Genomic DNA, 12,413 nt, shown 5'->3' with positions numbered 1-12,413 from the left:
ATAAATACAGGAAAGGATACAAGAAGGAGTAGAAACAATGTGAGGAGAAAGAACCTAATCACACACGAAAGGACCAAAGTAATTCTCTTCCCTTTATCTCCAGAGTTGTAATTACTAATATTTGCATAATACTTTAGCGTTCATAAAGAACATTTAGATGCATGAATTCAGGTGATTCTCAGAACAGAGGCAGACAGAACAAGAATATGTGCCTATTACATAAAGATGCTATCAAGGAGTAAAGCTGAAACTCAAACCCAGGTATCTGCCTAAGAATCTTAATGCATTTCTAAAATATTGTCTGCCCACCATCACGAGCTTCTGGCAACTGGAGCTCCCGCTCTCATCCAAAGGCAACAGCAGAAGCTGACAGGTTCTTGTACGACTTCATCTACTCAAGCACAGTTCAAAAATTGGTTCAAGGATGGGCATATCTCTAAGCCAGGCCAATCTGAGCTCTTTTCTTCAAGGTAAAAAATGCTAGTCTTTTTCCAGGGGCAAAAGTTGTGGGATATCACCTTGGAAGCTGTTGGCAAGCAAGCTTCTTGCCTGTAGAGCAGTGGTTCCCAACCTTTTTGATAAAAGGGAATGGTTTTGTGGAAGACAATTTTTCCACAGGCCAGGGGAGCAGGGTGGTTCTGGGATGATTCAAGCGTATTAAACTTATTGTGCACTTTATTATTATTATTACTGCATTGTTATATATAATGAAATAATTATACAATTCACCATAATAAAATCTATTCCCATAGAATCAGTGGGAACCCTGAGCTTGTTTTCCTGCAACTAGACAGTCCCATCTGGGGGTGATGGGAGACAGTGACAGATCATGAGGCATTAGATTCTCATAAGGAGCACACAACACAGATCCACTGCAGGCCCGGTTCACAACAGGGTTCAGGCTCCTTTGAGAATCTAATGCCACTGCTGATGTGACAGGAGGCAGAGCTTAGGCAGTAACGTGAGTGATGGGAAGTGGCTGCAAATACTGATGAAGCTTCACTTGCTCGCCTGCTGCTCACCTTCTTCTGTGTGGCTCAGCTCCTAACAGGCCACGAATTGGTACTGGTCCGCAGCCCAGGGGGTTGAGAACTCATATTGTAGGGAAAGCTAAAAGATAATGAAAAGTGTGGATGGAAGGCCCGGGCAGTTATGGAGGCCTCACATTTACTTTATCTCATTTGAACCCTTAGAATAACATGGAAGGTAGGTACTGTTATCCCATTTTATAGATGTGAAAAATGAGGCTAAGGCAAGTTAACAAGCCATCGTAAAAAGCAGAGCCAAGACTCAAATCCAGCTCTTTTCACCACAACTTCCATGCTTTTTTTCACTGTAGCACACTGCATCTAATTTAATGAGGCAAGGCTAATATATACACAATTTTTGAGAGAAATAAAGTCCATCTATAATCAAAGGCTAAATGTTTTCCAAACCATGTAACTCAGCACTTTCAGAGTTCTACAAAGGTGCCTCAGGGGCCATGTAACAGAGGTAGGACTGGTGGTGGTCATGGCAGAGGAAGGGAGAAGGGAAGAGAAAAATAAGGCAGGGGGGAAAAAAAAGAGGGGGTCTCTTTACTTCCACCACAGCAGCTCTGCTTTCAGCTGTTTATATATTGAGGTTCTGTAGAAGAATTTATTTGGAGGGTAAAAGGGGATCGGCCGATAAGAAGAGAAAAATATTTGGAAACCACTTGTATAGCTCTTGAGTGTATCAAGAACTGGAAGAGTAAATGAGTAGGAAAAGGCTTCATGGAGGAAACGGCACAGGGATCTTTAAAGATAGGGCAAGATTTGGACATGCAAAACAGAAGGCAATCCAGAACAAATAGTATCAGGCATAGGAATTATCTATCTTTGTGTGAAAGAGCACAGTCTAACTAGAATCCACCTTTCTAACAGGGTTTAGTAAAGAACAGATTACAGGGGACCCTGGCCACTAGGCAAAGGCATTGAAATGGAATGCAGTAGACAGAGAAGAATTACATATTCTCAACTTTGGAAATAAAAAGATAAAAGTAATGTTTAAGGAAGGTAAGAATATGTATTGGTACAAAGAATGATTCAGAAAGTAAAAAAGAACACATATAATCTGGGTACTATGCAAATGGCTCTTGAAAGGCAACATTGTTTTAAAAAACCCACAAAATCTAAAACAGGATCCAGTCCCAATCCCTACTAGGTGTGTGGTAAAGGAAAAGATCGACCTTTTTTTTTTTTTTTTTTTTGAGACAGAGTCTTGCTCGGTCACCCAGGCTGAAGTGAGTGCGATCTCGGCTCACTGCAACCTCCACCTCCCAGGTTCAAGTGATTCTCCTGCCTCAGCCTCAGCCTCCCAAGTAGCTGGAATTACAGGCGCCTGCCATCACGCCCGGCTAATTTTTGTATTTTTAGTAGAGACGGGGTTTCACCATGTTGGCCAGGCTGGTCTCCAATTCCTGACCTCAAGTGATCCACCCGCCTTGGCCTCCCAAAGTGCTGGGATTACTGGCATGAGCCACAGCGCCTGGCCGAGATCAACTTTTGAGCGCCCATTTCCTTGTCTGTAAAATTAGGATAATACATCCAAATGTCACAAAACCATTCTAAGATTCACATAAATAATGTATATGAAAGCTAAAATACCATTCAAATATTAGTGATGAAGGTGGGTTAGGAGGTTGGCGGTCAAAATGTAGAGGAATAAACTATTTCAAGAGGTAATTTCTAAGTAAGAACCAACATGACTTGGTGACAGAAGACGCTAAAAGAATCCTGACAGATTGAGAAGGAGCAAGTTAGAGTGAGATAACAAATTAATTTAGGGCATGCAAATATGACAAGACCCAAACGAAGGTAACTTGGACACTTAGAATTGTTGCTTGCAATAAAGAAAAATAGCAGTTAATGTCAAGAAGCATAGTGACTAACGATGTATTTATTTTTCATTTTATGTTTTTTGAGGTCATAGATACAGCCTGGCCAACCAGCTCCATACCTAAGTACAATTTTGGTCTGGGAAAGTTACTTAACTCTTTGAATCTCAGCTTCATCTGTGAAACGGAAATGATACCGACTTCAAAATACAGGCTCAATAAATGGTAGCTATTATTCTGACAACCATTACCATGATTAGACCAGCTGGTCAAACGAGTGTATAGAAATAGAAACAGAACCTGTGAGAGAATATTTCAAATTTGAATCCGTTCCGTTGAAAAACCAAAGGTGGAATTGTTCCATGCTAACTCAGGAGGTAATAAAAATGAGAATAATTGCATGCACAACTGTTACACTGAATCCAAGGATAATTAAGGCTTTTTTTCATATCTTAACATAAGGCTTTAAAAGAAACTCTCAAACTAACACGTCAAATGTGTCGTGAAACAAATCTTAACAAATGAAAAGTCCCACAACCCGTTAAATCGACGTTAACTCCTCGGAGGACATATCTTGGAATAAAGGTTTCCCTGCCATTCAAACAAAAGACACCAAGTGACTGCCAAAGAGGAAAAGAGGAAAGGTAGGGTGCTTCCAAAAGCAAAACAGAAGAAACGAGAAGGCTCTGGGGCTGGAATGGAGAGACTGACCCTAGGTGGCGGGGCGACTGGACTGGGTAGCGGATTCTCGCGGGAGAAGTCTGGTTCAGCATTTGATTGCCTGGGCGTTCGCCCCTTTCGGACCACCCCTTTTCCCCATATCCTTCCCTTTCGCACCTTTCCGCTTCTGCCTCATTTCTGCGCCGCCGTAGCAGAGCCACCAGGTATAAAAATGCAGCCACAAACTCAGACCTCGGGGAAAGCTCACAGCCACAAAGCAACCCCGCCTGTCGTAAAATGTCGGTCAATGTATCGTAAAGCTCTTGCCGAAAAGCCGACGTGCACAAAGCCACGCCCCGCTCCTTGTTGCAACTAGCCGGGTAGCTTGCGGCACCAGAGGCCTCTCAGGTGCGATCTGACCCGGGTCTCAGGGATGGAGGATGGGAGCGTCTGAACAGAGTGGTATCTTGGGGTTAGAAAGCTCGACCTGGGCAGTACAAATGTGAGACAGAGCTCTTGGATAGAGGCTACGTCAGGAAGTCTAAGTAAAAGGGTGGAAGTTGGTAGTCTCTCATGAGGGGGAGTGGGAGCCCAGGGTCGTCACATCCGGGGCGGGGGGGCGGGGCGGGGTGGGAACTTGAATGAGCGAGACCACGGAGGAGGAACTTTTCACTAGTTGTGGAAACTAACCGAGGGCCTGGAAGAGACCAGGCAGGAATCGAGTAACAATCCAAGGTGCAGGCTTTGGGACCACGTGGTCACCTTGGTCTTAGATGAATGGCACATATGATCGGTAACCATCATGAAAGCTGTGAATGTCTCTTGTGGAAGGAAAATAACATCTCGGGACCCTAAACTCTGCCAAAGAAAAAAGTTAAGCTTGGGGTCGGGCGCAGTGGCTCACGCCTGTAATACCAGCGCAATGCCCACCTCGGGAGGCCGAGGCCAGCAGATCACCTGAGGTCAGGCATTCAAGACCACCCTGGCCAACATGGTGAAACCCTATCTCTACTAAAAGTACAAAAATTAGCCACGCGTGGTGGTGCGCGCCTGTAATCCCAGCTACTTGGGAGGCTGAGGCAGGAGAATCTCTTGAACCCAGAGGTGGAGGTTGCTGTGAGTGGAGATCGTGCTCTGTTGTCCAGTGCACTGCAGCCTGGACAGTAGAGTGAGACCCTGTCTCAACAACGATAACAAAAAGTTAAGTTTGGGAACTGAGTCACGCAAAAACTGCTTTTCTTCTGTTCCTAAACAGCTGCAAAGGCAGAAGCCCACATATCTCCCCAGGTATCCTCCCAGAGGAGTTGTTGACAGGGAAATTCCTTGTGAGCGGCAAGAACTTCACCTTACAACAGTTCTGTTGAATTCAACCTTGACGTGTAAATTAACAGGTAGGGGACAAAGACAAGACTAGAAATCACCCTTTAGCCCACCCCAAGAAAAATGCGTATTTGACTCCTTCCTCTGTGTTTACTTTGTCTTCTGTAAAAGGCAGATTTACTGAGTGTGAAATGAATGCTTTATTGTTTCTCTTTCCCCTCCTGCCTGCTCTTTCCCCTTTATATATTGAAGTCCTCAAAACTCCCTTTGGAAAAACCACAGGCCACAGATTCCACCATAACTTATGTCTCTTTTTCCTGGGTGTGTCCTCAACCTTGGCAGAATAAACCTCCAGATTGAGACCTGTCTCAGACACTGGTTTACGTTCTCCAGAAAAACAGGCACAAAATTTTGCAAAATTTGGAGGCAGGACTTGGGATGTTTTCCTGAAATCCATCTATAATCTCCCTTGTCCATGGGCTGGAGATTAAGAACCTCTTCCGTTAATAAAGACAGGAACATATACCCTACTAGAATTGCATGTAGAGCATGTCTGTTTGCTGCATTAAGAATAGACTGCGGGAGGGGGTTGGTGTAGAAGTGGGGAGATCAGGTGGGTGGCGGTTACCATAGCCAGGCCAATGATTCCCAAACTTTGCTGCAATTGGAATCACCTGGAGAAGAGTGACAAATCCCAGTGCCCAGATCCCATCCCACACCTATTAAATCAGAATATCAAGGGGTGCGAATCAGGCATTAGCACGTTTAAAAGATCCTGGGTTATTCCAACGTGCATCAACGTTTAGGAACCACTAACCGAGGCCAGAGATCATTGTGACTCAAATCGGGGTAGTCAGCAGTGAAAGTGGTAAGAAGTGTTCAGATTCTGAATATAATTTGAGAATTTCAACAAGACTTTCTGACAGATCAGATGTGGCATATGAAAGGCAGACAGCAACATCTAGTGTGACACCAAAGCTTTTGGACCAAGGGACTGGAACAATGTGGTTAGAATTAGCTGAAATGGAGATTAGGTGGAGAGATGTTTCAAGGGACTGGCGGGGATTGGTTTGAACCTGTTGTATTTTCTGATGACTAGTGAACAGGAAGACATGAAAGAGGTTGACACTGGATATCAGTCGAGAGCCATCGGCGTGTGAGCAAAATTGAAAGCTATGAAACAGGTGGCTGTGGAAAGGAAAGAGACCAACGACGAAGCCTTGGGGTATTTTATTATTAGCAGGTTGAGGAGCAGGGGAATAACCAACGAAGGAGACTGAGGGGCACTTCCAGGAAGATGGGATGAAAACTAGGGCAGTGGTTATCTGAAAGCCGAGTGTAGGAAGTTTGTCAAACAGGAGGGGATGATCAACCAGGTCAAATGCTCCTGATGGCTCAAGGAAGATAAAGGTTGAAAATTGACCAGGATCATTGTGGACTTTGACAAGAACAGTTTTAATGGAATGGGAAGGGTGAAGGATTGGCTGGAGTAGGTTTATATTAGCTTGAGAGGAAAGGAATTTGAGACAGTAAGTAGAGACAACTCTTTTGAAGAGTTGTGGGGTTTTGTTTGTTTGTTTGTTTTTGGACACAAGGTCTTGCTCTGTCACCCAGGCTGGAGTGCAGTGGTGCAATCACAGCTCATTGCAGCCTCGAGCTCCCAGGCTCAAGTGATCCTTCCATCTCAGCCCCGCAAGTAACTGGAACTACGGGCATGTGCCACCATGCCTGGCTAATTTTTATTTTTATTTTTTGTAGAGATGGGGGTCTTCTTATGTTGCCCAGACTGGTCTTGAACTCCTGGGTTCAAGTGATCCTCCCGCCTCAGCCTCCCAAAGTGCTGACACCATGCCTGGCCTAGGAGTTTTGTCATAAAGAAGTGCAGAGAAATGTACTGATACCTGGCAGGGAAATGGAGGTTCAGGGGAGTGTTTATTAAGGTGGAATAAATGACATCAAGTCTGTTCACAGATGGGAATAATCCAGTGGAGAGTGAAAGTCTGGTGAATTAGAGAAGAGGAGGAGGTACTCTACGTGGTTCTTCAGTTAGAGAGAGGGATGGAATCTGGTGCACAGAGAAGGGATTGGCCTTTAATGGGTGCATGGATAGTTCATCTAGTAACAGACTGGAGGGCAGAGCACTGGATAGGTGGTTGGGTGTGATGATGAGGCTCTGTGGACATTCTCATTGCTTCTGTAAGTTCAATGGAAATTCAGCCTGAGAGAATGGAGAAACATCTAACAGGCCTAGCATTCAGGTGTCCAATAGCAGGTGCCAAGGACTACCATAAAGAACCCCAGAGGCTGGGCCCGGTGGCTTACACCTGTAATCCCAACACTTTGGGAGGCTGAGATGGGAGGATCGCTTGAGCTCAGGAGTTTGAGACCAGCCTGGGTAACATAAGGAGACCTCATCCCTACTAAAGTTTTTTTTTGTTTGTTTGTTTTAAGCCAAGTGTGGTGGCACATGCCTGTAGTCCTAGCTGCTTGGGAGGCTGAGGCGGGAGGATCACTTGAGCCCAGGAGGTCAAGGTTGCAGTGAGCCATGATCACACCACTACACTTCAGTCTGGGTGACAGAGTGAGATCCTGTCTAAAACAAACAAGCAAACAAACAAACAAGGGAACCCAGGAAGCTTTAATTTTTATTTTTTGAGACGGAGTCTCGCTCTGTCACCCAGGCTGGAGTGCAGTGGCCTGATCTTCGCTCACTGCAACCTCTGCTTCCCGGGTTCAAGCAACTCTCCTGCCTCAGCCTCCTGAGTAGCTGGGACTACAGGTGTGTGCCGCCATGCCTGGTTAATTTTTGTATTTTTAGTAGAGATGGGGTTTCACCCCGTTGGCTAGGCTGGTCTTGAGCTCCTCACCTCAGGTGATCCGTCCACCTCGGCCTCCCAAAATGTTGGGATTACAGGCGTGAGCCACTGTGCCTGGCCCCAGGAAGCTTTAAACATGCTCAAAATTAATTTTAGTAATTAAGTAATTTAGTAGCATTTGTGGTGAACTGTTGAAGCTAAGAAATAGCCAGTAGAGGGAGAGCTGAGCACGCGTGACATGAATGTTAAGTGTAAGGTGTGATTTTGCCTAGAGATCAGTATAAGACTCAGCACCCAGGGTGGCGTTTGTGCTGACTTTCTTTGCTCTGAACTTTAGCTTGCTGTTTCTGTGGTTTTCTTATGGAGGAGGGACGTCATCTTGCCAAAAGTTCAAAGCAGTTTTTAAGACCACAGTCTAAACATTTATCTTCAATTCTTTCCCTGTTCTGACCTCTTTACATTCTGAATCCCCTCTTCGGACTAAATACATACCTAGAGTACTGAGGGTTTTCTTGGTAATGACTGAGTTGGCTTTTAAAGGTACCATACACCCTTGGCCCGGCACAGTAGCTCACGCCTGTGATCCCAGCACTTTGGGAGGCCAAGGTGGGCGGATCACATGAGGTCAGGAGTTCAAGACCAGTCTGGCCAACATGGTGAAACCCTGTCTCTACTAAAATTAAAAAAAAAAAAAAAAAAAAATTAGCCAGGTATGGTGGCGTACCTCTGTAATCCCAGCTACTCAGGAGGGTGAGACAGGAGAATCTCTTGAACCCAGAAGGCAGAGGTTGCAGTAAGCTGAGATCATGCCACTGCACTCTAGCCTGGGTGACAGAGCGAGACTTTGTCTCACCAAAAAAAAAGAAAAAAGTTACACCCTGAAGCTGAGGGTTCAAGGAACAGCTTTTTCCCTGTATTTGGAGTGGGTTTTAGTTTCTTCTCTCCTGGACAATACTTTAAAATTTTTGTTTTCTGGGTTTATTAAAAATATGAATTTAAAATTAGACGGGCATGCTGGCACATGGCTGTGGTCCCAGCTGCCCAGGAGGTTGAAGTGGGAGGATGGCTTGAGCCTGGGAGGTCGAGGCTGCAGTGAGCTATGATCGCGCCACTGCACTCCAGCCTGGGGGTGACAGAGCAAGACCTTGTCTCTAAATAAATAAAGAAATAAAATAAAAATATACGGATTTAAAATTTAAGTTCCAGAAAGAGATGTAAAGCAGTATATCACTCATTTCTACACTCAAACAATCCAGTGTTGTTTTATTTTTGGCAGATGTTGTTTTTGGTGAATTTTAAGACTTTGGGTCAAGAATAAGTTTATATTTATTATCTCATATCCTCCATCTCTCCCAGTCATGTCTTATAGTTGGGTGTCTGGGAGCCAGTGCTTTGTCTGTCTCGGAACTGGGGCATTTTTCCTATCTGCTCCAGTGAGCCAGTCATCTGAATAGTGTTCACCCTCAGAGAAAGGATGCTGTGGAGGGACGCAGCGATGCATCTGGAAAGGAAAAAAGACAGATCTGCCTACTTGTAGGAACATGGCAGAGAAGGATGCAAGATCCCCATTTCATGTACCATTTAGATTTTTTTTTTTTTTTGAGATGGAGTCTTGCTCGGTCACCCAGGCTGGAGTGCAGTGGCGCAATCTCGGCTTACTGCAACCTCTACCTCCCAGGCTCAAGTGATTCTCTCGCCTCAGTCTCCTGAGTAGCTGGGATTACAGGGTCCCGCCACCACACCTGGCTAATTTTTTTGTTTGTTTTTTTGTATTTTTAGTAGAGATGGGGTTTCACCATGTTGGCCAGCTGCTCTTGTACTCCTGACCTCAAGTGATCTGCCTGCCTTGGCCTCCCAAAGTGCTGGGATTACAGGAGTGAGCCACCGCCCCTGGCAAATGTAGATTTTAGTGAAAGAAGACAGCATAAATCAGTATCTGTGGGAGGAGACCGTGGTAAATAGCTCCCTGTTGGCAAGTCAGTTTCACTTCTGCTGTGTAAACGTGGCTTTGCGATTGTGGCCCAAAGGGCTGCGTACCCCAGCTGGTTCCAAATACCTGAACCAAGGAGAAGCTGCCACCATCTCCTCTGTGGACTCCTGTAACCAAAGCAGAACTTTGTTTTTGTTTTTGTTTTCAGTGACATCTGGTAAGTTGTTTCTTTTATGTCATTTATACTGTAACTTGCGGTTGATTTTTAAAAAATGGACCTTAATTTTTAGAACAGTTTTGAGTTTACAGAAATATTGAGAAGATAGTTTAGAGCATTCGTATGTAATTCCCACCCAGCTTCCCCTATTATCTTATCTTAGTGTGGTACATTTGTTACAACTGATGAACACATACTGATATGTTATTGTTAAAGTCTGTACTTGATTCAGATTCTCGGTTTTTATCTAACGTCTGCTTTCTCCTGTAGAATCCTATTCAGGATAGCACATTACATTTAGTTATGTTCCCTTAGGCTTCTCTTAGCTGTAATGTTGTTTCTCAGACTCTTTGGCGGTTTTGAGGAGTACTCGTTGGGTATTTTGTAGGCTTCTCTTACTGGCATTTGTCTGAGGTTATTCTCATGATTAGACTGGAGTTGCGGGTTTTGGGGAAGGAGTCACAGAGTTTGAGTGCTGTTCTCATCACATCATATCAAGGGACAATATCGTCAACATGATTTAGGACTGTTGGTGTTGACCTTGACCACCTGGTGGAGGCAGTGCTTGTCCGGTTTCTCTGCTATAAAGTGACCCTTTCCCTGCTCTAATCTCTGCCCTGTTCTCTTTGGAAAGAAGTTGCTATGCACAGCACGTACTTAAGGAGCAGGGAGTTTTGTTCTACCTCCTTGAGGATGGAGTAGCTGTGTAAATTATTTGGAATTCTTCTGTATGGGACATTTATCTCTTCTCTCTCATTTGATTTTCTTAAAGCAAGTTATTTCTTGAGGGAAAATAAATTCTACTTTTCTGTTTGCTTAAGTGAATTTTCGGGGTTTTGTTTGTTTGTTTTTAAGGCCTCGCTCTGTTACCCAGGCTGGAGTGCGGTGGTGTGAACATGGCTCACTGCAATCTTGACCTTCTAGCTCAAGTAATCCTCCTGCCTCAGCCTCCTGAATAGCTGGGACTACAGATGCATGCTACCACGCCCAGCTAATTTTTTTAAAAAAATGTTGTAGAGATGAGGGTCTCGCTTTTTTGTCAAGGCTGGTCTCAAACTCCTGGTCCCAAGGGATCCTCTCATCTCAGCCTCCCAAAGTGCTAGGATTACAGGCATGAGCCACCATGACCAGGCTGTTTAAGTGAATTTTAAGGCTATGTAAAAAGACCAGTGGGCTAGAAATGGGGGAATCAGGTTTTAGTTTGAATTTTACTGAACAGTGTGATCTTAGGCAAGTCATTAATCATTCCTCCCAAAAGAAAACAGCTATTGCAGAAATTACTGGTAGGTGTATGAATTCCTGATAAGGAGGGAAGTGTCATCTTATGCCTCATTAGCTTTAACAAGCTTGAGAGAGCAATATGAGAAGATTCAAATTCGTTTCGCTAGAATCTGCTAAAATACGTTATGAAAATATCTGCTTATTTTGCTTACCTCTTTACCTAGGGAAGAAAGATGGAGAAAAACATGTCATCCCTAAAGCCTCCCTTCTACTATGACTGCTTCTGGTGGCCACACTTCTAATGCTGAACACATTAGCCGATGTGTTAATGCTGAAAACATGTCTCTTTTCCTTTAGAGATTTGGAGGCCCTTGTTTCACTTTTGCTTCTGAGCTAATGTGTTTAAATTGCTCCCCTGGGACATCCCTATTTGGAAGAGCAGTGCAGTGGCCAATAAGGTGGTTAGGAAATCTTGCCAACACCAAAGTTACTTAAACCTAAACTCAAACTCAAAGAGAAAGGAAATAAATTCTAAATTTCATCAACATTCTATGATTTCATTAATAGTCTCCTCCTCTTCATTCTTTCATTCTTTAGCTTGCTTTCTTGTGAGAGCACGAAAAAACTTGACGGAAGATTCTTTTTTTTTTTTTTGAGACAGAGTCTCACTCGGTCGCCCAGGCTGGAGTGCAGTGGCATGATCTCGGCTTATTGCAACCTCCGCCTCCCGGGTTCAAGCTACTCCTCTGCCTTAGCCTCCAGAGTAGCTGGGACTACAGGTGTGTGCCACAACGCCTGGCTCATTTTTTGTATTTTTAGTAAAGACGGCGTTTCATCGTGTTAGCTAGGATGGTCTCGAACTCCTGACTTTGCAATCTGCCTGACTTGGCCTCCCAAACTGTTGGGATTACAGGCGTGAGCCACTGCACCCAGCTAATCAAAGATTCTTTAAGGAAGATGGTAGAGCATCCTCAATGTGCTTGATCAGTGGCGACAAGAATGGGAGTCAGGATCTCAGCTAAAGTGGCATTTGTTCCCCAAAGACTAACAGATGTGTCTTGGATGATACTGGTACTGATTTCTAGTTTAACTACTTTCACAAAATATTAAAAAAAAACATTTTTACAGATGCATAAGTGCCTGTAGAGCAATTTTGCATTCATTATCACTTTTGATTCTCACAACAAACTCTTTTTATTTTTATTTTTGAGATGGAGTCTTGCTCTATTGCCTAGGCTAGAGTGCAGTGGTGCTATCTTGACTCACTGCAACCTCTGTTTCCTGGCTTCAAGCAACTCTCCAGCCTCAGCCTCCCAAGTAGCTGGGATTACGGGATTACAGGCATGCAGCACCATACTCGGCTAATTTATAAATATATATATATATATATAT

The 12,413-nt window shown here is 44.2% G+C and overlaps 2 protein-coding genes across 7 annotated transcripts in view; one reads left to right on the top strand and one right to left on the bottom strand.

The window, feature by feature from the left end:
- ELP3 (elongator acetyltransferase complex subunit 3) overlaps positions 1–4,090 on the bottom strand; it is a 103,394-nt gene extending 99,304 nt beyond the window's left edge. The window contains exons 1-2 of one of the 6 annotated variants that reach the window (XM_011983885.1): positions 3,662–3,713; positions 2,276–2,296 (exon numbers count right to left, since the gene is read on the bottom strand). In XM_011983885.1, coding sequence (XP_011839275.1) covers positions 2,276–2,296; positions 3,662–3,713 — 73 coding nt within the window. Of the gene's footprint in view, positions 1–2,275; positions 2,297–3,661 lie in introns of all 6 variants that reach the window. The other 5 variants (XM_011983886.1, XM_011983891.1, XM_011983887.1 and 2 more) reach the window with 5 other exon arrangements.
- Positions 4,091–9,703: 5,613 nt separating this feature from the next.
- NUGGC (nuclear GTPase, germinal center associated) overlaps positions 9,704–12,413 on the top strand; it is a 67,677-nt gene continuing 64,967 nt past the window's right edge. The window contains exon 1 of the mRNA XM_011983908.1: positions 9,704–9,800. The gene's annotated coding sequence lies outside the window, so the exon portion shown is untranslated. The remainder of the gene's footprint in view (positions 9,801–12,413) is intronic.

Source organism: Mandrillus leucophaeus, unplaced genomic scaffold (genome assembly GCF_000951045.1).
Source record: "Mandrillus leucophaeus isolate KB7577 unplaced genomic scaffold, Mleu.le_1.0 Scaffold256, whole genome shotgun sequence".
NCBI classification, from domain to species: Eukaryota; Metazoa; Chordata; class Mammalia; order Primates; family Cercopithecidae; genus Mandrillus; species Mandrillus leucophaeus.
Note: the sequence above shows the minus strand (reverse complement) of the source record. Positions and strands in the feature narration are given on the sequence as shown.